The sequence below is a fragment of the Cyanistes caeruleus genome, chromosome 11, assembly GCF_971803275.1.
Source record: "Cyanistes caeruleus chromosome 11, bCyaCae1.hap1.1, whole genome shotgun sequence".
Lineage (NCBI taxonomy): Eukaryota > Metazoa > Chordata > Aves > Passeriformes > Paridae > Cyanistes > Cyanistes caeruleus.
Genome location: NC_141711.1, coordinates 9203571 through 9222602, shown reverse-complemented (window position 1 = coordinate 9222602; position 19032 = coordinate 9203571). Strand labels below are relative to the sequence as shown.

The 19032-nt window shown below is 63.5% G+C and overlaps 6 protein-coding genes across 18 annotated transcripts; 3 read left to right on the top strand and 3 right to left on the bottom strand.

The window, feature by feature from the left end:
* Window positions 1–10: 10 nt before the first annotated feature.
* On the top strand, window positions 11–1925 carry OGG1 (8-oxoguanine DNA glycosylase). Of its 5 annotated transcripts, none has more exons than XM_086846002.1 (7): window positions 11–287; window positions 370–650; window positions 727–906; window positions 989–1167; window positions 1246–1387; window positions 1480–1529; window positions 1602–1925. In XM_086846002.1, the coding sequence occupies exons 1-7, from the start codon at window positions 178–180 to the stop codon at window positions 1671–1673; spliced, it is 1014 nt and encodes a 337-aa protein (XP_086702128.1). In that variant the 5' UTR covers window positions 11–177; the 3' UTR covers window positions 1674–1925. The 5 variants fall into 5 exon arrangements, with proteins under 5 accessions (XP_086702128.1, XP_086702129.1, XP_086702126.1 ...); XM_086846003.1 differs by having other exon boundaries at window positions 100–287; window positions 1282–1387; XM_086846000.1 differs by having other exon boundaries at window positions 100–287; window positions 1480–1925.
* On the bottom strand, window positions 1872–5516 carry CAMK1 (calcium/calmodulin dependent protein kinase I). The gene is made up of 12 exons (XM_086845999.1): window positions 5426–5516; window positions 4904–5011; window positions 4064–4195; window positions 3745–3819; window positions 3537–3675; window positions 3318–3444; window positions 3148–3223; window positions 2941–3053; window positions 2760–2838; window positions 2576–2663; window positions 2363–2489; window positions 1872–2285 (listed from the first exon to the last, which is right to left on the bottom strand). Exons 2-12 carry the CDS (start codon window positions 4987–4989, stop codon window positions 2230–2232), a joined length of 1098 nt encoding a protein of 365 aa, XP_086702125.1. The 5' UTR covers window positions 4990–5011; window positions 5426–5516; the 3' UTR covers window positions 1872–2229.
* A 346-nt stretch (window positions 5517–5862) lies between these two features.
* TADA3 (transcriptional adaptor 3) lies at window positions 5863–8940 on the bottom strand. Its single transcript, XM_023935283.2, has 8 exons — window positions 8391–8940; window positions 8015–8265; window positions 7724–7829; window positions 7430–7571; window positions 7182–7285; window positions 6971–7080; window positions 6652–6837; window positions 5863–6575 (listed from the first exon to the last, which is right to left on the bottom strand). Exons 1-8 carry the CDS (start codon window positions 8595–8597, stop codon window positions 6383–6385), a joined length of 1299 nt encoding a protein of 432 aa, XP_023791051.1. The 5' UTR covers window positions 8598–8940; the 3' UTR covers window positions 5863–6382.
* A 201-nt stretch (window positions 8941–9141) lies between these two features.
* Window positions 9142–15538, top strand: TTLL3 (tubulin tyrosine ligase like 3). 5 transcript variants are annotated; one of them, XM_086845984.1, is made up of 13 exons: window positions 9142–9245; window positions 9431–9549; window positions 9881–9992; window positions 10066–10161; window positions 12166–12489; window positions 12632–12760; window positions 12828–12942; window positions 13040–13147; window positions 13397–13565; window positions 13633–13781; window positions 13857–14103; window positions 14182–14617; window positions 14691–15532. In XM_086845984.1, exons 1-13 carry the CDS (start codon window positions 9243–9245, stop codon window positions 15435–15437), a joined length of 2754 nt encoding a protein of 917 aa, XP_086702110.1. In that variant the 5' UTR covers window positions 9142–9242; the 3' UTR covers window positions 15438–15532. The 5 variants fall into 5 exon arrangements, with proteins under 5 accessions (XP_086702110.1, XP_086702107.1, XP_086702108.1 ...); XM_086845981.1 differs by lacking the exons at window positions 9142–9245; window positions 9431–9549; window positions 9881–9992; window positions 10066–10161 and adding exons at window positions 11428–11805; window positions 11882–12041 and having other exon boundaries at window positions 14691–15538; XM_086845982.1 differs by lacking the exons at window positions 9142–9245; window positions 9431–9549; window positions 9881–9992; window positions 10066–10161 and adding exons at window positions 11428–11858; window positions 11941–12041 and having other exon boundaries at window positions 14691–15538.
* RPUSD3 (RNA pseudouridine synthase D3) lies at window positions 12071–18979 on the bottom strand. 5 transcript variants are annotated; one of them, XM_086846008.1, is made up of 9 exons: window positions 18553–18979; window positions 17246–17313; window positions 17125–17169; window positions 16944–17040; window positions 16748–16855; window positions 16595–16679; window positions 16396–16522; window positions 16174–16313; window positions 15827–16092 (listed from the first exon to the last, which is right to left on the bottom strand). In XM_086846008.1, exons 1-9 carry the CDS (start codon window positions 18585–18587, stop codon window positions 15922–15924), a joined length of 876 nt encoding a protein of 291 aa, XP_086702134.1. In that variant the 5' UTR covers window positions 18588–18979; the 3' UTR covers window positions 15827–15921. The 5 variants fall into 5 exon arrangements, with proteins under 5 accessions (XP_086702136.1, XP_086702135.1, XP_086702134.1 ...); XM_086846007.1 differs by lacking the exon at window positions 18553–18979 and adding an exon at window positions 17678–17774; XM_086846005.1 differs by lacking the exon at window positions 18553–18979 and adding an exon at window positions 17630–17766.
* JAGN1 (jagunal vesicle mediated transporter 1) lies at window positions 17723–18944 on the top strand. The gene is made up of 3 exons (XM_086846011.1): window positions 17723–17854; window positions 18057–18154; window positions 18234–18944. Exons 2-3 carry the CDS (start codon window positions 18066–18068, stop codon window positions 18694–18696), a joined length of 552 nt encoding a protein of 183 aa, XP_086702137.1. The 5' UTR covers window positions 17723–17854; window positions 18057–18065; the 3' UTR covers window positions 18697–18944.
* Window positions 18980–19032: the final 53 nt, after the last annotated feature.

Below are 19032 nucleotides of genomic sequence, written 5' to 3'. Positions count from 1 at the left end.
CTCCGCCCGCCCGGGTTTCTCTATGGTGGGGAGCGTGGGGCCGGGCGAGGCGGTGCGGGGCTGGGGGCACGGGCTGGGGGGCTGGGGGGAGGTGTGGGGCCGGGCCGGGGCTGGGGGGCAGCGCCGGGCACTGCCTTGAGCCCGCGGGCAGGGGCGCGCAGTTGCTCCCCGACTTCCATGAAGCTGCGGGACGCCCCGGGCGCCTGCCCGTCCCTGTGGCGCTGCCTGCCGTGCCCCCCGGCCGAACTGCGCCTGGACCTGGTGCTCTCCTCGGGACAGAGCTTTCGGTGAGCCAGCCCGGGGGTCTCGGGGGTCCCCCTGCCCAGTCCGGCGCGTCCGAGCCGGCCCCGACGCCCCCGTGTGCGGCAGGTGGTGGGAGAGCAGCCCGGGGGCCTGGACGGGTGTGCTAGGGGGCCGCGTCTGGACCCTGCGGCAGGACGGGGATCGGCTCTGGTACACGGTGTACGGCCAGGAGGATGAGCAGGAGGGGGAGCGGGATGGGTGCCCCGCCAAAGCAGCGAAGCTGGACGCCACAGAGACGGACCGGATCCTGCGCGACTACTTCCAACTGGACGTGGAGCTGTCAGCCCTGTACCGTGGCTGGGGGGCGGCCGACCCCCTGTTCCGCAAGGTGGCCAGTGACTTCCCAGGTGAGGTGGCCCCACGGGGCCGTAAGGGATGGCCATAGCACCTGTCCGGCGTCCCCTCACCCCATCCTGCCTGCAGGGGTGCGGGTGTTGCGGCAGGACCCCGTCGAGTGCCTCTTCTCCTTCATCTGCACGTCCAACAACCACATTTCCCGCATCACTGCCATGATCGAGCGCCTGTGCCAGGCCTTCGGCCGCCGCCTCTGCTGCCTCGATTCCCGGCCCTTCCATGCCTTCCCATCCCTCTCGGCACTCACAGGTCCACCACCACCACCCCGCGGCTGTCACTCCAGCTCATCTTGCCCTGCACCCTCTCACGTCCCTCTGCTGTGCCCCCGCAGGCGCTGATGCCGAGGCCCGGCTGCGGGCGCTGGGCTTTGGCTACCGGGCCAAGTTTGTCAGCGGGAGTGCGCGAGCCATCGCTGAGGGGCTCGGCACCGAGGGGCTGTGCCAGCTCCGCACCGCGCCCTACGCCGAGGCCAGGAGGGTGCTGTGTGCCCTGCCTGGTGTAGGTGCCAAGGTGGGTGCCAGGATGGGGGTGGGTGGGACAGGGAGCAGTGAGCAGCACTGGGGACTGACTGGGTGCTGCTGGTGGCAGGTGGCCGACTGTGTCTGCCTGTTGTCCCTGGACAAGGCAGAGGCGGTGCCGGTGGACACCCACGTCTGGCACATCGCACGGCAGCGCTACGGCGTGGCGCTGGGCGGCAAGAGCCTCACCCCCCGGGCCTACCAAGAGATCGGTGAGGGCAGGGCTGCATCCTGATGTGGGACCCTCAGGGATGGTGGATGGTGCAAGTGTACCCCCACACTGGCATTCACCCTCTCTCCACAGGCGATTTCTTCCGGGGGCTGTGGGGCCCTCGTGCCGGCTGGGCACAGGCAGTGAGTACCCCAGATCCTGGCACCCTTACCCCCCACCCCAGCCATGCCCACCCCATTATCTCCCCATTCCAGGTCCTGTTCTGTGCTGACCTCCGCAAAGGCCAGAAGTCAGCCGGCAGCCAGCATCAGGCCTGGGAGAGCTGAGGCTGGGACAGCCATGGGGGTGGGCCCCTCTAAGGACACCCCGAAAGGAACAGTGACTTGAGTGGGACACTGCACCTGCTGCCAGCCTGGCATGGAGGGGTGTGGACAGCTGCCTGTCACCTGTCCACTGTGTGCCTGGGGGAAGCTGGGGGTCAGGGCTGTGTCCAGCTCCCTCAGTGCAGAGCTGAGCCAAGCACCTTTGGCCTCTTGCCTTTATTACAAGCAATAAAATAGAAACATCCATTTGGAAAATTTTCCTTGAACATGCTGGGGTTTGGAGGTGTGGGACGGTGCCAGGCCAGGCGTGGAGGGAGGGAAGGGGTATGGGAAGGGGCCCGGGACAAAGCCCCAAGCTGGGGGGCTCTGTGGTGTGCTCCTGCCCTGATGCAGAACTCTGCTGTGAGGCTGCAGTGGGGGCATATCCTCACATATCCAGGACAAGCTGAGCAGGGTGCCTCCACACTATCTCCCCTGCTCCTGCACTGCAGAGCCCCCCACCCTACACGGTGCCCATGGGGGGCTGGACCCCCCTGGAGGCAGTTCTGTGGGGCCATGCTCAGTCTGGTGGGAGACGCTGAGCTCTGCTTGTGGGTGGGCGCCCACACTCTGACCCTGCAAGGAGGAACAGGGTGAGATCCTGGTGGCAGCCCCAAGGGGTGTGGGATGGGGATAGGGGGTTTGGGGCTCACCATTGCTGGTCCCCCCAACCAGCCGTTCGCCGGGGCTGGTGGGAGTCGTCTGCCCAGGGACATCCTGGCTGGTTCCCAGCTGCAGTTTTCTCATGTGTCTCACCACCGCCGTGGCATTGAAAGCTTGCTACTGACCCCACAGTTTCCGTCAGCTGGTATGGAGTGCCTGAGGGGCTGCTGCACCCCCTAGCACCCACCAGCACCCACACTCACCTTCCACTTGCTCTTTGCAAAATTCTTCTTGATCTGCTCACTCACTGACTGGTGGATGTTCTTGTCCAGGGCTGTGTCCCCAGCAATCCTAGAGCAATGCAGAATTCAGCAGGGGCCCCCCTACCCCACAGCTGCTGTGGGGTGAGCTGGAGAGGGGGGCAGACAGCAAAAGTCTCCCCATTACCAGGGATGCTGCAGGGCTTGCTCACAGGTGAATCGCTTGCCAGGGTCCTTCTCCATCAGGTGCTGAATAAAGTCCTTGGCTGGGACAGAGCATGGAGCAGCTCTGAGTGCCTGTGTCCACCATTCCTCTGGGTACTATGAAGCTGCACCACTGCCCCACTGCCCTGGTGCTCCCAGCTCACCTGAGTCCGAGATATCGTCCCAGTAGGGTGAGTCAAACTCATACTCGGCCCGCAGGATCTGCTCAAAGAGCTTGGCATCGTTTTCATCATAGAAAGGGGGGTAACCACAGAGCCTAGAGGGGCAGTGGGGAGGGGGCTGCTGGTCCCAAGCAGCCCCAAGGTGCCAGGCCCCCAGGAGGGAAAAGGAGTGGGAAGGGGGATACATACAGGATGTAGGCAATGACTCCGATGGACCAGCAATCCACTGCTTTGCTGTAGGGTTTCTGTGCCAGCACCTCAGGGGCTGGGGGGGAGGGCAGCGGTGAGGGGGGAGCCCAACCTGTGGGGGAATCCCAACCCCACACCTAGGGTGGTGGCAGGCCATGGTAGGCGCTCACCCACATAGCCAGGGGTGCCACAGGCTGTGGACATGACACTGCCGCAGCCCTCGATCTTTGACAGCCCAAAGTCGCTGATCATGATCTTGGAGTCCTCATCCATGCTGTAATAGAGCAGGTTCTCGGGCTGCGAGGAAGGTAGAGGCAGGAGTGACACTGGGGTCTCCTCCTGCCACCACCATGACAGTGCTGTGTGTGTCCCCCCTCAACACTGCTCACCTTCAGGTCACGGTGGACGATACCCATGTCATGCAGGTATTTGACAGCATCAAGGATCTGTCGGATCAGGGCACTGGCGTCCCGCTCAGTGTAGAAGCCCTTCTCCACAATGCGGTCAAAGAGTTCTCCCCCCGAGACCCTGCAGGGATGGGCATCACCCGTCAGCATGGCCCCCCCAACCCCTCTGGAGCCCCCCAACGTCACTCACAGCTGCATGATGAGGTAGAGGTGGGTGCCACTCTCGTAGATGTCGTCCAAGGCCACAATGTTGGGGTGCTTGATTCTGCAGGGGGAGGCACAGAGGGGTGGTGAGAGGGCACCAGGCTGCCCCGACAGCAGCCCCCAGGGGACAGGGAGCAGCCAGGCTCTGTTCCACAGGTCATCACGTGCCACTGGCTATTTTGGGCACTGGCAATAACATGTGGTAAGGAGCGCTGGCAGTGGGGGGCTGTGCTGGGTGTGGGTGTAGGTGTGGGTGTGGGGGCCCCAGAGTGAAACCCCCACCCTGGCGCTGGGACAGCCCCTACTTGTGGAGGACGGCAATCTCGTTCTCAATGCTGGTCTCCTTTCCCTCCAGTGCCTTCTTGGCAATGCACTTGATGGCCACGAGCTTCCGCGTCGCCTTCTCCTCTGCCAGGACCACCTCGGAGAAGGCCCCCCTGGGGGGGGGTGAGGGATAAGCAGGGCACGGGGGCCACCAGCCAGAGCTGCCGATGCCGCCATGCCATGATTGTCATGGCGACAGGCAGAAAGTCCAGCTATTTATAGGAGAAAAGCAAGCAGGAGTGGCCTGCTGGGATGGCCAGACAGGGACCCTGCCAGCGATAGGATGCCTGGCATCGTCCGCCCTCCCAGTGCGGTTGCACTATCCCCATATCAGGCAGGATAAGGCTGTGGTGCTGCCGAGGTCGAGCTGTGCTTGGGCTGAGCCCCCATGTGGGTTGCAGTAGCCCTCTGCTGTGCCACCCTGTAGCAGCCATGGCCACCCAGGAGCCAACCAGAACCCCTGGCAGTGCCCAGGTGGGGAAGAGACAGGAGTGACAGGCTGTGTGTTTCACTGGGCCCTAAGCCTTGACGTAATTAACCTGCTAATCCAGTCTAAGAGCATTACGGTGCCGTGGGCACCACCAGAAACCCCTCTGCCAGCCAGGAGACCACCCTCAGGTACCCACAGCATAGGGAACAAGCGCCAGAGTGAGGTGGCACCTGTGCTCCATAGCATGTCCCCTCATATGCAAGTCCCACCTTGGGCCGGGATTTGAGCTGGTTCCACATGGCAGGTCACTGCCACATGGCAAAGCCTGAGGGGCCAGACCCATCACTAGGAGTGGGCTGTCGCTGGCGTGTCACCCCAGTCCACAACTCACGTGCCCAAGACATCTCGGAAATCATAGATCCGCTGAATATCCTCGATCCTCTTCTTCCAGCTGGGTCCATCCTGCCCCAGCGGCATGGTGCCCTGTGGGCACTCCCACCTGTGACACGAGTGGGGGACAGGTTGTCAGCGTGCTGGGATGGCACGGGGACACACGGGGGACAGGATGCTGGGGCATCGTGGGGTGATGGGAACAATCCGTGTCGACGCAGGAGTTTTGGCGTAGATTGCCCCAGTGGGGAAACATGCTGGGACCCTCCCGATGCCCGCCCATGGGGCGGGTGCGGGGCGGGCAGGCAGCAGGAGGGCTCCAGACACACGCGTAGGTGCATGGGGGGGTCCCCACCGCCATTCCCCACGCCCCCTAGCCTGCACAGCCGCGCCGGGCGGGACACGCGTGGGAGCAGAGCTGCGTGGCGCAGGTGATGCGCAGCTCCACCGCCGCTACTCAGTGTCACGCCTGGGCACGACCTCCGCGCGTGGGCACGCCGCCCCCGCCCCGCCCCGCCCTTACCGACGGCCCCGGCCCCGGGCCCCGCGGCGGAGCAGCGGCGACTCCTCCCGGCGCGGCGCCGCCGGACAGCGCTGACGTCACGGTGAGGGGCGGGCAAGCGCGCGGCCGCTGCCAATGGGAGGGGGTGGTTTGGCCGCGGTGGGAAGGGGGGGACACGCGTGACCGCGGGCGCGCGTGGACACGCGGGAAAGGCGCGGGGAGAGCGCCAGGCGCGGCGCGGCATCACCCGCACGCTGTCCCTGCGCATCTGTTGTGAGGATGCGAGGACGTTCCTTGGGTAGACGCGAATGGGGGACACGCGTGGAACTGCAGGACAGCCCCAGCCCCGCCACTCCTCGTATCTCTCTCCAGACTGAGCCCAGCACCGGCAGGACCCACCCCCACAGCCGGGAAGCGCTGTCCCCCGTGACGTCCCCAACTATCACCACACCATCACCTGCACACGGCTGCCTTTATTGCCCGTGCTCGCGGCAATAGAAACCACCGGTACACGGAGAGCTCGGCCACCCACCCACCGGGCCCCCCACCCCTCCAGCCCCTTCCCCTCCCCACTCCCTCAAGACCACCCGTGGGGGCTGGACCTCCCCCTGCTCCGCATCACAGAGAAGGATAGGGGACCGTGAGAACCGCACCATAACATCTGGCCCCTGCAGCGACCTGGCTGATGTCACCCGAATAACAGGGGAGTGCAGGGAGGACACGGGAGTGGAAGCCACCAGCCGGGGTCGGGGTGTTGAAGGGAGGGACCTCCGCAACTCCACGCAGTGCCCAGCTTCGGTCAGTGACAGCCCCAGACAGGGAGGGGACAGCAGCTGGGCTCCTTCATCAGAGCAGGGAGGCTGAGCAGACTCAGGGCATGGGTGAGGTTGTGCCGGTTCCATCCCGTGGTGACAGGGCTCAGGCAGGGCAGCATCCTGCAGGTGAGGTCCACACAGAGTGGGGGGTCCTTGGTCCCTGCTACCCATCCAGCAGCTTGAGGATGCTCTCCCGCTCCTTCAGGGTCTTCCAGGCCTGGTCCTTCTCCTTTTTGGTGGGTGTGCGCTTCTTCTGCCGGGCAGCCATGATCTTGCGGAATGCATCCATCACCTCGTTGTCAGCCATGCGGACACGCTGCCGCAGCTCCTGCCGGTGCAGTTCCTCCTTGGCCAGCCTGGGGGGTACAGGAGGATGTCAGGCCCTGCTGGGCAGCCCCCTGCCCACACCTATCCCTGCCTGCTTGCTCTCACCGCAGCAGCTCGTGCTTCTTGGTGCGGTTGTGTGCGCTGAGTGCCTTCAGCTCTGCCTGCCTCTTGCGTAACTCAGCCAACACCTCGTCCTCCGAGTCCTCAGCTGGACGGTCCTCTGACTCCAGCAGGCCCTGGGCCACCAGCTCCTCCTTGATGCGCCCCTCCAGTGACTTGGTGTGGGGGACACTGCCAGGGTGGAGAGTGGCTGCTGCCCACCACACGCTCTTTGCTCCCTGGGATTCACAGTGGCAGGGAGCCAGCAGCGTGTTCGGTGCACGCAGGGGCACTGCTGAGCTCCGGGCCCGCCACAGCTGCTCACCTGAAGGGCTTGTTCTGGCTGCGGGGAGATGTGCCAGCACCGTCAGCTCCCGAGTCCTTGCCAGTGATCTCAGGGATTGGGGAGTCCTCAACAGGGGAGATGATGTTCTCCTAGCAAAGGGAGCACGAGGGAAGGGTTACGGTGCTGGGTCTTGGCAGCAGTGCCCCATAGTGCCAGGCCACCATGGCATGGGGTCGGTGGAGCACCTCACCTCCACAAGGGCCTGCAGGAGACGTTGTGTCAGGGGACCAAAGGGACACCCATCCTCTGGCTGCTCATGCTGGGCTTCTGACTTCTTCAGGAGAGCATCAACATCTAGGAGGAAGCAGGAGAGGGAAAAAGCACCCCCAAAGGCAGAGAGATGAGCAGCGGGGCAGTGCAGCCTTTCTTCGGTGTGGCTGCACTGGGCACAAGCACTCCCAGCCCTTCTGGGCAAAGGCAGGGGTGGGACTGGGGTACCTTTAGTATCCAGCTCAGTCAGTGGCCCCAGAACACCTTTCTTCTTGTCAGCAGCAGCTGCTGCCCGGGCTCCATCCTTCTGCTCCTCCAGCAGGTCCTCTTGTGCCCAGCGCTGGGAGTAATGCTTCCCCAGAGGTGGAATCTGCAAGAGCAAGGCTCAGCACAGCTCCTGGAGCCTCTGCCTTGCCTCCCACCTCCCCAGTGCCACAGCAGCATCCCAGGCAGGAATAGTCACTGTGAAGTGCCAGAGGGGATGGGGAGAGAGGGCAGAGGAAGGGCATAGGAGCTTTTCACCTTGTAATGCTCAGCCTCATCCTCCGGTGGCTTGAGCAGCTCTTCCAGGACTCTGACCTCCTCGTTGGTGAGATCGGCACAGTACGGCTCCACCGATGCCCAGAACCTGCAAGGATGTACAAACTGTGAGAGGGATGTGTCACCTTCCACATGCTGCAGGGGAGCATGTGGAAGGTGACACATGTCCCCTTACCCCTGTGGCCCCTCTTCTCTCACGCTAGAGGCAGCCCTTGTGCTATGTGCTCCAAGGAAGGAGAAAGATGATCCAAATACTTCCCAACACCCACACACCTATTTGGAGCATCATTTTTGGGGATGCGGGGCACATCAATGGGATCATCCTGGAACTCATATTCCTGGATCTTGGGTTGCAGGTTCTTGGACTTGGGCCGGCCAGGCCCAGGCCCAGTCCCATGGCCCCCTTTGCCCTCCAGCTTCTGCTTCTTGGGCTTCCCATGTTTTACAGATGTGCCCACATCATGGTCCTTGTTCAGCTTCAGGAACCGCCGGTCACCCTTCTTATCCTGCCAGTCTGTCAGAATCTGGAAGAAAGTGATCTACCGTAAGGTCCTGTGCCCAGTGCTGGGCAGGAGCAGACCAGAAGCAGCCCCTTGGTAGGAAGGAGCCAGACAGAGAGTCTGTCCCTGACCCATTGTGGCCCCGGCACCTGTGTCTCAGCCTCCAGGACGCGAAGGCGGCGGCTGGCAGAGGACAGCAGCGTTTCCAGCTCCAGCTGCAGCGTGTCCAGCTCCTCGATGCCGATGCCATCGTCCTCCGAGCGGGCCAGCACGGCCGTGTACCGGGGGCACACTTTCACGTGGTCCACCGACTTGAAGTCATGGAACTGCAGCGGGCAGTCCTTCAGCTCGCTCATGGCGGTGGGGACCGGGCACCGAGTGGACTCTGGGGAACCGACGGGCGCACGGGGGAGCCGGGGACAGGGGAAGCCGGGAGGGAAGGGAGTGGAGTGGGGGGCTACGGAGGGTCGGGGGGCATCGGGGCTCTGTGGAACCCGGGGTGGGGGATCACCGGGCCGCTGAGGGAACAAGGCGGGGGGATCACCGAGGCGGCGAGGAACCCGGTGGGGGGATCACCGAGGGGAACCGGAGGGAGATCACCGGGTGGCTGCGGGGACAAGGCGGGGGCGGCCCCGGGGCGCAGCGGAGGCCGCGGGGCCGGGCCTGGGCCGGGCGCCCCTTCCGGCCCCGCGGGCGCCCCGCCCCGCGCTCCCCATTGGCCGCGCCGCGCCCCGCGCCACCGCTCATTGGCCCAGCCCGCCCTCCATCTCCCTTCCCTAATATGGAAGCGCTGACAGGCCCGTACCAAGCGCTGCAAGGCGCGGGGGGAGCCGCGCGAAGTCTCGCCGCCGCCACCCGGCTCCGTGCCGCGGGGGGGCCAGGCCGCAGGGCGGGAGCTTCCCGCCGCCCCCCCTCCCTCCCGCCGCAGTGGGAGGTGCCGCGCATCCCGGAAGAGGTGATCAGCCACTTCCGCCTGCCCGGACCGGAGCGCCGCTGCCACCATGGTAGGGCGGGGGGCTCGCTGTGAGGGGCCGTGGTAGCGGGGAGGCTGGGGAGGGTCGGAATCGGGGCCGGCGGAGTGAGAGGGGCTGAGGGGACGGCGGGTTGCAGGTCGGGGGCTGGGGCAAAGGCCGAGACCTGACCCCCGGGCTCCGTTCGGGGGTCTGACGCCGCCGCCGTGTCCCCGCAGACTGCCACGCTGCGCCCGTACCTGAACGCGGTGCGCGCCACGCTGCAGGCCGCGCTGTGCCTGGAGAACTTCTCCTCGCAAGTGGTGGAGCGGCACAACAAGCCCGAGGTGGAAGTCAGGTATGGGGGCGGGAGGAGACACCAGGGGAGCCCTGCGGAGCCCTGGTTGCCCACCTTGGGGGCCGCTGGCCCGTTCTTGCCGTGCACTGGGCACCCCCCAGCCCTTAGGCACGGGGCCGGTGGCGGCAGGGAGCCGGGGAGCTGCGGGAAGGAGGAAGGGGATCTAGCTTGAGACTGAGGGAGCATCTGCTCTGAGGAGGAACATCTTCGGAACGCAGGAGCATCCTGTAGCAAAGCCCCCACATCCCCATGATCCCTGCGGCTCCCCTTCCCTGTTTCCCACCAGTAAATGCTTCATTCTGAGTCACTCCTGCCCTCCCTCTGTTCGCAGGAGCAGCAAAGAGCTGCTGTTACAGCCGGTGATCATCAGCAGGAACGAGAAGGAGAAGGTCCTCATCGAGGGCTCCATTAACTCTGTGCGCGTCAGCATCGCGGTGAAGCAGGTGAGGGGGGGTTTGGGCAGGGGGCTGGCAGCTCAGCCTGTGGGGAAGCCTCACTTCCCTTTTCTCTCTCCAGGCTGATGAGATCGAGAAGATCTTATGCCACAAATTCATGCGCTTTATGATGATGAGGGCTGAGAACTTCTTTATTCTGCGCAGGAAGCCCGTGGAGGTGAGGTGACAGGGAGAGGACAAAGCAACTCCTGGCTCCACTCCTGGCACTGGGAGGGTGTCCAGTGCATGTGAGTTTGCATGGCCAACAGTTTCGGTGCTAAACCCTCTGGTGCTTCTCTCTTGTACAGGGTTATGACATCAGCTTCTTGATCACAAACTTCCACACGGAGCAGATGTACAAGCACAAGCTAGTGGACTTTGTCATCCACTTCATGGAAGAGATCGACAAGGAAATCAGTGAGATGAAACTCTCTGTCAATGCGAGGGCCCGCATCGTGGCAGAGGAGTTCCTTAAGAATGTGAGGCTCTGAAATGGGAGGAGGGGTCTCTGATTTGGGGAGTGGGGTGTGAGGTCAAAGCCAGTGTGGCCCTTGTGCCCAGAGCCCCCCTGTCCCATTAGTAAGGACAAGCTGACATCCTGCCCAAGGAACTTCTTGGACACAGGGAGAAGAGGATGCCAAAGGCACTTGCATCCCATTTGCTCATGAAGTGCCACCTTTTGAGACCCCCAGAGCTTGCTCAGTGGCAGCAGCAGCCTTGGGTGGATGAGATCCTTTTGGTGGGTGCTGAGATGGATGTGCAGTGCCTGGGGAGGCAGAGTATGGATCCCTGTGAGCAGTGGCCACACTCAGCCTCCATCCCAGCTGCCGGGAGGGTGGTGAGGGTTCTCAGACCGCTCAAGCAGGGACTAACAGCAGTGTGTTTTCTCTCCAGTTTTAGGCCGTGGTGCAGGACCCCGTGGCTCCCCTGTGCTTGTGCCCACCGGGCACTGTGCCTGTGCCTGCTCCCGTTTCTCGAGGACCGCTGGGTGGGGCCGGGCCCTGCCTGCCCCTCTCTGGGCTGGGCGGGAGCAGCCCCCGCTTGCGGCAGAGCGGCCCCAGCCGCTGCCCCTGTCTCGTCTTGTTTTTTAAACAGTCTTGTTTGCTGTATCTGCTGCCTCCGTCTCCTCCCTCCCGCCGCTCTGGGCCACACCAGGGGATGGGGGGGGAGGGCATTGTGGCCCTGGGGGGCAGATGATGGAATGGGAGTAGGACATGGAACTGTATGGGCACAGTGTGGCAACAGCAAACAGTGGGGTCAGCCCTGATGGTGAGGAGCCGTGGGGAGTGTCAGGAGAGCATGAAAGGACTTGAAGTCAGCCTGGGGGCAGCAAGGGGCTTGGGGTGTGGGGCACAGAAGGATTTTGGGAAGGGTGTGAGGTTTGGCTGGCTGTGGGCATGTTTGTGTCCCCCCTTCTGTGCAGTGGAGCCATTGTGGTGGTGGCTGGAGCTGGGGGCTGTGACATCACAGTGGTGCTGGGGTTGGTAGAACCACATCCTGCATTCTGACATTTGTGGTACTGGGGTTTAGAGCCCATGTCCTGTGCTGGACTCCGACTTCAGTCCCCCGCAGGACAGGGGAATAGAACAACCAGATTAGCACAGAGAGGAAGAGCCACCCACAGCTCCCCTCGCTCTCAATCTACCATGGGACAATGTGACACAGAGAGCAGCACTCCAGGCACACCCCACCCCAGACAGGGACAGCACTTGAGCAGGGTACACTCCAGCCACCCCACGGCCCAGCAGGCTGGGGACAAGGGCACAGTGTGGCATCCTGGGACTGTGAGGTGCAGCTGGGACATTGACACGAGGCTCAGCAGGTCAGAGACTGCCCTTTCAAGGGCCCGAGGTTTGGTCAGTCAGAGGAAGGCAGGTCAGTGTTTTCTACCTCTCCAGGGCCGTGGCAGCCCCTGTGGGACTGGGGACAGTGGGCTCAGACAAGGCTGTCCTCACAGGGCACTCAGCAGCCACCACCAGACACCAGGTTGGCCACCAGCACTTGCTTAACTTTGAGCAGCTCAAAAAGGCCAAGCTGCATGTGGAGATGGCCATTAAGGTGAGGGACCTGATTTTACACCCTACAAATGCCACTTGCTTGCATTTATTGTATTTCTGGCTCAGGAGAGGTGAGCCAGAGGAACCAGGACTGGGGCAGGCTGAGCCCACTGGTCTCTGCACAGGAGAAGAAGATCTTCACAGTACAGGGCCCCTACCCCATCATCCGGCGCCTGATGCGAGCCCGGGGCTGGGTGGAGAGGAAGGTCCCCAGCACAGGCAGACGGATGGTGAAGCATCGTGGTGACCAAGACAAGCAGCAGCAGGAGACAGGGCCAAGTAATGGTGGTGGTGGGCAGGAGGAGGCACTGCTGAACCCAGGTGGGGGGGCACAGCCTTTTCTGGGGACCAAACACCCCCCGCACTACCCATGGCGACCTGCTGAGGAGGAGGAAGAGAAGGAGGAAGAGCAGTGTGATGAGGACCCCAACGGCATCCATGACCTCATGGTTAGCAGAGGGCTGGGGCTGAGCTCTGCCACTGCCCCCACACCCTTCCCCTGGGACCCCAAGCATGGGTGCACAGCCTTGGACAGGGGATGAGGGTGGGATGGGGGCTCTGTGTCCCACCCGGGTTTCCTTCCTCCACCAGTCCTACCTGGTGCGGGACCAGTTGCCAAACTTCATCTGGACCAACTTCCTTGAGGCCACTGACCGTCAGCTGCTGCAGCAGGACAACGTGGTGAACCACTATGCCCGGGTGGATGCATTCACCACCAAGGTGGGAGGCTGGAGCCCTTGGGGAGGGGGATGAGGTCCAGTAGGAACTGACAACCTCCTCTAAACAGGAGGGGCTGTGCCTCAGCCTACAAAACCTGCCATGGATTGAGCAAGCTGACCCAAACACCTTCTTCCCCCGGTGCTACCGGCTGGGGAATGTGGATGAGCGCGAAACTTTCATTGGTGAGCTGAAGGCTGTTGCCCTCCTGTCCCTCCTTGTGCTCCCACTGCTCCAATGTCCTGTGCAGGACTGGCTAGGGATGATGCCTCCCTCTTGCAGAGGATTTCCGCCTGACAGCAGCACGAAGCCTGCTCAAATTGGCCCTGGAGGAGGCTGGGGACAGGCCAGTGGGGACTGAGCAGGTCCCAAACAATGCCAAGGGAGCAGGTGAGTACATGGAGGTGACATCACCTGGGGGTGATGGCAGAGAGTAGAGACAAATGATGCCTGAGCTTGGAGGCATAGCCACTGCTCATGGTTGTGGCCTGGGATCCCTCACTCCCTCCTGCTTGCCCACCTTATGGGTGCTCTGCGCTCCACCCCATCCCCATGCACCCAAAGCTACCCATCCCACAGAGAAGCTCTGGCCCCAAGGCTGGCATAGGAGTCGTGTCTCTCACCCCAAGCATTCCACAGCATGGCCAGCCTCCCCCCTGTACCCTGAGCTGGTGGAGGAAGCCCTGGAGGTCTGTAGGCAGCACCTGGGCGTTCTGCAGCACCAGGACATCGACAGGAACACCCCGTCCCCCTGCAAGACATGCATTGACTGGGACCGCTTCCTGCACGAATACTACCACGTGGCACAGTGAGTGCTGAGTGGGATGGGGGGCACCATGGCAAGGCTGATGCCGACGGCCTCTTCCTCCCCACAGCAAGGGGGCAGGGCTGCTGCTGACCCGGCAGCAGCGGAAGCAATGCCAGAACCTGCTGTGGCGCCTGGCACAGCAGCTGCCCCAGCTTGACATGGAGGGCAAGCTCAACGTCTGGATCCTCAAGCCTGGTGCTGAATCCCAAGGCAGGGGTAAGGCTGGGGGAAGCGGGGAGCACACAGAAGCTCCCCATTTAGGAGGGATCCCACAGTCACTGTGTTCCCCAGGCATCGTCTGCACAACGCAGCTGGAGGAGGTGCTGCAGCTGGCACGGAGCTGCATGGCACCCTCAGTTCAGGTGGGCAGATGGGTGGTGCAGAAGTACGTGGAGCGGCTGCTGACCATCTTTGGCACCAAATTTGACATCCGGCAATGGTTTGTTGTGACTGACTGGAAGCCACTGACTGTCTGGTTCTACCGAGACTGCTACCTGCGCTTCTGCTCCCAGCCCTTCTCCCTGTGTCACCTGGAGCGGTGAGTGCCCCCCACCCCAGCTCCCCACACCCCAGCACCCTGGCACCCTCTGACCCAGCCACACTTTCCCTGCCCTAGTGCCAGGCACCTCTGCAACGTCTCTGTCCAGAAGTGGTACAAGACATCACCAGACCAGGACCCCCGTGTGCCCCCTGACAGGATCTGGTCCAACGAGCAGTTCCAGAAATACCTGGCACAGCTGGGGCAGGCAGATGCTTGGCACCAGATGCTGGTGCCCGGCATGAAGGCGGCGATCCTGAACACGCTGCGCAGCGCCCAGAACCAGGTGCGCTTCCGCAAGGGCAGCTTCGAGCTCTATGGGGCCGACTTTATTGTCGGGGAGGACTTCCAGCCCTGGCTGCTGGAGATCAACTCCTGCCCCACCATGAGCCCCTCCTCGGTGGTGACCCGACGGCTCTGTGCCAACGTCCAGCGGGACACGCTGCGCCTCGTGCTCGACCGCAAGGACAACCCCACCTGTCCCATTGGAGCGTTTGAGCTCATCTACAAGGAGGTAGGCTGAGGGGATGGGGGGCAGACACCCCCCAGGCACACTGAGCCCCCCACTCCCTGCTGTCTCCCTGCAGGCAGCTGTGCCCAAGCCCCTGTCAACACGTGTGAACCTGATGGTCAAAGGCTGTTCCCTGAAGAAGCTCCACCCAGCACAGCAGCAAGACCAGAACAAGCCCCCCACCACTGTGGCCACTGCCCTCCATCACGCTCTGTCCCCAGGGCCCAGCGCTACCCATATACCCAAGAAAGCACAGCATCAATTCCTCACCATGGTGCCTTGTGTCCCCAAGCTCCTCCTGTCACCAGGGGTCAGAACCACCAAGGCTCCCCAGAGAACATGGCATCGCTCTCCTACCACGATGCCCACTGCCTCCAAGCAGTCTGTGTTGCCAGGGGGCAGAACCACCCAGGTAACCCAGCCCAGAGCAGCAACAAAGAAGCTGCCTCCTCTGGAGCAACAGAACCACTGCTCTTCCTCCAGCTCTGACCCCCCAGCACCACCAAAGCCTCAGGTCTCCTCTGCTGAGAGCCAGGGTCTGCCATGGCTCGGCTGCCTGCCTGCACAGCTCCGGATCAATGGCTGTCCCATGAACTGGGTGCCTGTGCCACCACCCCGGGGAACCCCCAGCAAACCCTGGCTATCCCAGGGTTGTGCACGCTCCTTCCATCCCGCCAAGCCCCAGCGACAACCTCCGTCTGCACAGAGCACCAAGACCCTGTGCCTGGAGCAGAAGCACGTGGCAGCTCCCACTGGGATGCAGAAGACTTGGGACACTAAGACACCCCCAGGAGTGGACAGAGCTCCACCTGTCCTTTGTTAGGCCAACACTGCAGCACTTCTCATCCCAAAGAGTTCCCACTGCTGTGTTGTGGTACCCACCTCCTCCCTCATGCGTGCTTTAAAATAATTCTGTGATAAGGAGTCTGTCTCAGACCTTCTGTGCATGAGAGCTGTGGAGAGAGCTAGGACTGCCCCTGGAATGGGGCTGTGGGTGGGAACTGGGGCTGCCAGGGCAGAGAGCAGGCAGGAAAAGCTGCCTCTGCTTCTGCCTGTGGTCGCCCCTGCAAGACAGCTGCAGTGGGTGATGACAGTGCTGCATTCTAGCACTTGGAACCAGGGCAGGCAGAGAGTGGTGGCAGGGCTGGTGCCCCCACCAATGCCAGACAGACAGCCAGGAAAAACGCATCCTCTGTGTGCCAAGAAAAGAACTGAGTGTTGAGCCACCCAGGCAGCAGGGGTGGATTTTAATGGGGTGGCAGAGAGCAGAAGGGTGAAGTGGCTGTCCCCCTGCAGCATTAGGGCTCCTAGCGCTCAGGCAGCCCCAGGCAATGCAGAGTGTGCAGAAAGTAGGGTGGAGGGGGGGCACAGAGGGGACCCTCAGGCAGCACTAGCTCCTGTAGGTGGATGTGGAGTGGGAGGTGAGAGAGCTGCCGTGGAGAAAGCCCCAGCTGGGACACCAACTCCTCATCCAGCACCTGCAATGTGAGTGGGCAGCTCAGTGGGATTGCTGAGGGCTGTGCTGAATGCCCTACCCAGCATCCACCCTGGCCATGTACCTGTGTGCGGGTCGGGGCAGTCTCGGGGGTCAGAAAGAAGGGCATTCCCAGCACCCTCCCCACGTGGGAAGAGTACTTATGGTCACCCAGGGCTGGGCACAGCAGCAGTGTCAGGTGCACTTGGAGCTGTTCTGGGAAGGCTGGGGAGGAACAGGGAGAAGGTGAGATTGCAGGGGTCAGGAAGCATGGCTGGGGTGGTGGAGATGTTGGGGGGCCACTCACCTGTCCTGGGCTGGAGCTGGAGGAGAGCACAGCCCCCCACGGCGCTCAGCACACGATAGCGTGTCAGGGTGCTCTTCACATCCTTCCTGGCCAGGCTGCGGCGTCCTGGGGCTGGCACCGGCACCACCTGCAGAGCACAGCCCTCAGCACTCCCTGGGGTATCATCCCTCATGCCCCCAGCCCAACGGCACCCCCTTACCATGGCTCTGTCCCCCTGCTGCTGCCAGCACAGCCCAGTGCAGATCTCACCCTCCACCTCCGCCGGGACTCCCACGGTGATGGCACTGCAGGATAAGGTGGTGAGAAGGGGACAGGACCCCCGTGCCAGCATGGCAGGGTCCCAAGGACTCACCGATACGTGACAGGGTACTGGCCTCTCAAGCGAGCATTGGTGAAGAACTGTTGGAGCTTCTTAGTGGTGTGGTAGCAGCTGGACAGGAGGACAAGGCCAGAATATTCCCTGTGGAACATGGCTGCTTGAGACTTGGTGGGCGAAAGGCAGTCCCAGCTCCACCCTAGGACCACCGGCCTGGAACCTCCTACCATACCTGGCAGGAGCTTTCACCACATGGAGCTCAGCAGCGAGGCCCAGGCGTCGTCTCAGTGCCGGCAGCAGCACATCCAGGCTCAGGTCCCCAGGGCGCCCTGAGGAGATGCTGGTGGGTCAGCACCCACTGAGCCCCTCGTGCAGCTACCCCTACAGACCCCCCATTGCTGTCCTGTACTCACCCAGAATGGGGAGGCCCGGGGGCTTGTTCAGCGCCAGCAGGGCTCCTAATGAGGGAAAGTCTGGTCAGCAGGTACCTCCTTCACTGTCTCCCTTGTTCCCATTCTCCCCTGTCACAGGTACCTTCCCGGTGCACCACGGAGCCCTCCAACAGCCTCAGCGTCTCCTTGGGGCCCAGCAGCCGCCTCCACCTGCAGGGGATGGAGTGAGCAGGCAGACACAGGAGGGACTTCCCCCAGCCACCTCCCCTGCACGCCACTCTGCGTGTCCATAAATCTCACCCACCACTGTCTGCCCTCCTCTCCACGCGTCTCTGCGCCCTCATGCTTCCCCAGCCCCTCTGTGCTCACACATCTGCAACCCCACAGGTCCCAGTCTCATAACCTCTCTGTACCCTCGGGTACAATGGGCTCCCACCAGCCCCGACGCGTGTGCATCTCCAGGTGCCAGCACACCCCTGGGCGGGCACCCCATGTACGCCCGCCCTCTCTGCACACATAAACGCACCCCATGTTTTCACCCCTCCGCCCTCGCGCGCCCCCGCGCCCCGCTGACCCCGCGGCGCGCGCTCCCGGTGCCGGGCGCGCCAGCCCTCGCGCGGCGGCGGCGGCGCTCCCGATGGCCGCCATGGCGGCACCGCCGCGCCTGCGCCGAGCGCTTCCCCCCGGCATCCGGAGCCGGCGGCCGCGGCCATAGAGCAGCGGAAGCGCGGGCAGAGGGTCCCGCCCGCAGGTGCGGCACGGCGGGGAGCGGCGGGCCGGGGGTGTCACTGGCGGGGGGGGGTCACCCCGCGGATGTCCCGGAGGGCCGGGCGGTCACGGGGAGGGAGCCCCGGGGCTGTCGCTGTGGGAGGGAGGCCCGGGGGGCTTGTGGCGGGGCTGCGCTGGGGAGGCGGGCAGGGAGGGCGGCCCCGTGTGACGCTGTGTGTCCCCAGGACAGCACCATGGCCTCCCGCGGGGGTCCCCGCGCCGCCGGCACCGACGGCAGCGACTTCCAGCACCGGGAGCGCGTGGCCTCGCACTACCAGATGAGGTAGGTGTCCCCTTTCCCGGGGTTCCGGGGGGGACACGCGACCCCAGCAGGCCCTGATGGCCCCACACTCTCTCCCCAGCGTGACCCTCAAGTCGGAGATCAAGAAGCTGATCTACACGCATGTGGTCATCTGGCTGCTGCTCCTGGCCCAGATGGTCGTGGGGCACCTCAAGCTGCTGCCCCACGACCAGGTGGCCATGCCCTACCAGTGGGAGTATCCCTACCTGCTCAGCATCCTGCCCTCCCTCCTGGGCCTTCTGTCCTTCCCCCGCAACAACATCAGCTACCTGGTACTCTCCATGATCAGCACCGGCCTCTTCTCCATGGCTCCCCTCATCTACGGGGCCATGGAGATGTTCCCCATGGCACAGCAGCTGTACCGCCACGGCAAAGCTTACCGCTTCATCTTCGGCTTCTCGGCCGTCTCTGTCATGTACCTGGTGGTGGTGGTGGCCGCGCAGGTGCATGGCTGGCAACTCTACTACAGCAAGAAGCTGCTGGACTCCTGGTTCACTAGCACGCAGGAGAAGAAGAAGAAATGAGTGGGGATAGGTGGGCTCCGTGAGGTGCTGAAGCTCTGCAGTTCAGTCCTGTGGGGCAGCGCTGGCGCGGCTCCGGTGGGTGGGGATCCTCGGGGACCATGGGGTGGGTGTCTGAGACACGCCACGGCCCCGGGCTCTCACGCAAGGGGGAGATCCCCCGAGGGCTGGGGCCGTGGAGGGTCCCTGGGGTGCGTGCCCTTTTCCTCCGCGTGTTGCTCTATGGAAATAAAGCACCGTCCGCTCTCCCACGCGAGTCTGCGCCCAGGAAGCGCCGCCTGGCAGCGGGGGGCGGGGGGCGGCGGGGCCGCACGTGCCGGTGGAGGAATGCGGCGGGGC

What these genes read in the sequence shown, in the direction of transcription:
- OGG1 (XM_086846000.1), top strand. Translation starts at nt 178, where the DNA reads ATGAAGCTGCGGGACGCCCCGGGCGCCTGCCCGTCCCTGTGGCGCTGC. An exon ending in TCCTCGGGACAGAGCTTTCG is followed by an intron (nt 288 to 369) that starts GTGAGCCAGCCC and finishes CGTGTGCGGCAG; the next exon opens with GTGGTGGGAGAGCAGCCCGG. An exon ending in ATCCCTCTCGGCACTCACAG is followed by an intron (nt 907 to 988) that starts GTCCACCACCAC and finishes GTGCCCCCGCAG; the next exon opens with GCGCTGATGCCGAGGCCCGG.
- CAMK1 (XM_086845999.1), bottom strand. Translation starts at nt 4,989, where the DNA reads ATGCCGCTGGGGCAGGATGGACCCAGCTGGAAGAAGAGGATCGAGGAT. An exon ending in CTCTACCTCATCATGCAGCT is followed by an intron (nt 3,676 to 3,744) that starts GTGAGTGACGTT and finishes CCATCCCTGCAG; the next exon opens with GGTCTCGGGGGGAGAACTCT. An exon ending in TTGCAAAGAGCAAGTGGAAG is followed by an intron (nt 2,490 to 2,575) that starts GTGAGTGTGGGT and finishes TGGGGTCAGTAG; the next exon opens with CAAGCTTTCAATGCCACGGC.
- TADA3 (XM_023935283.2), bottom strand. Translation starts at nt 8,597, where the DNA reads ATGAGCGAGCTGAAGGACTGCCCGCTGCAGTTCCATGACTTCAAGTCG. An exon ending in TCCTGGAGGCTGAGACACAG is followed by an intron (nt 8,266 to 8,390) that starts GTGCCGGGGCCA and finishes ACTTTCTTCCAG; the next exon opens with ATTCTGACAGACTGGCAGGA. An exon ending in AAAAATGATGCTCCAAATAG is followed by an intron (nt 7,830 to 8,014) that starts GTGTGTGGGTGT and finishes ACATCCTTGCAG; the next exon opens with GTTCTGGGCATCGGTGGAGC.
- TTLL3 (XM_086845980.1), top strand. Translation starts at nt 11,519, where the DNA reads ATGTCCTGTGCTGGACTCCGACTTCAGTCCCCCGCAGGACAGGGGAAT. An exon ending in TGAGCGCGAAACTTTCATTG is followed by an intron (nt 12,943 to 13,039) that starts GTGAGCTGAAGG and finishes TCCCTCTTGCAG; the next exon opens with AGGATTTCCGCCTGACAGCA. An exon ending in AAACAATGCCAAGGGAGCAG is followed by an intron (nt 13,148 to 13,396) that starts GTGAGTACATGG and finishes AGCATTCCACAG; the next exon opens with CATGGCCAGCCTCCCCCCTG.
- RPUSD3 (XM_086846005.1), bottom strand. Translation starts at nt 17,751, where the DNA reads ATGGCGGCCATCGGGAGCGCCGCCGCCGCCGCGCGAGGGCTGGCGCGC. An exon ending in CGGAGGGGTGAAAACATGGG is followed by an intron (nt 17,314 to 17,629) that starts GTGCGTTTATGT and finishes CATCCCCTGCAG; the next exon opens with GTGGAGGCGGCTGCTGGGCC. An exon ending in CTGCCCCGACCCGCACACAG is followed by an intron (nt 16,093 to 16,173) that starts GTACATGGCCAG and finishes CTCACATTGCAG; the next exon opens with GTGCTGGATGAGGAGTTGGT.
- JAGN1 (XM_086846011.1), top strand. Translation starts at nt 18,066, where the DNA reads ATGGCCTCCCGCGGGGGTCCCCGCGCCGCCGGCACCGACGGCAGCGAC. An exon ending in GCCTCGCACTACCAGATGAG is followed by an intron (nt 18,155 to 18,233) that starts GTAGGTGTCCCC and finishes CTCTCTCCCCAG; the next exon opens with CGTGACCCTCAAGTCGGAGA.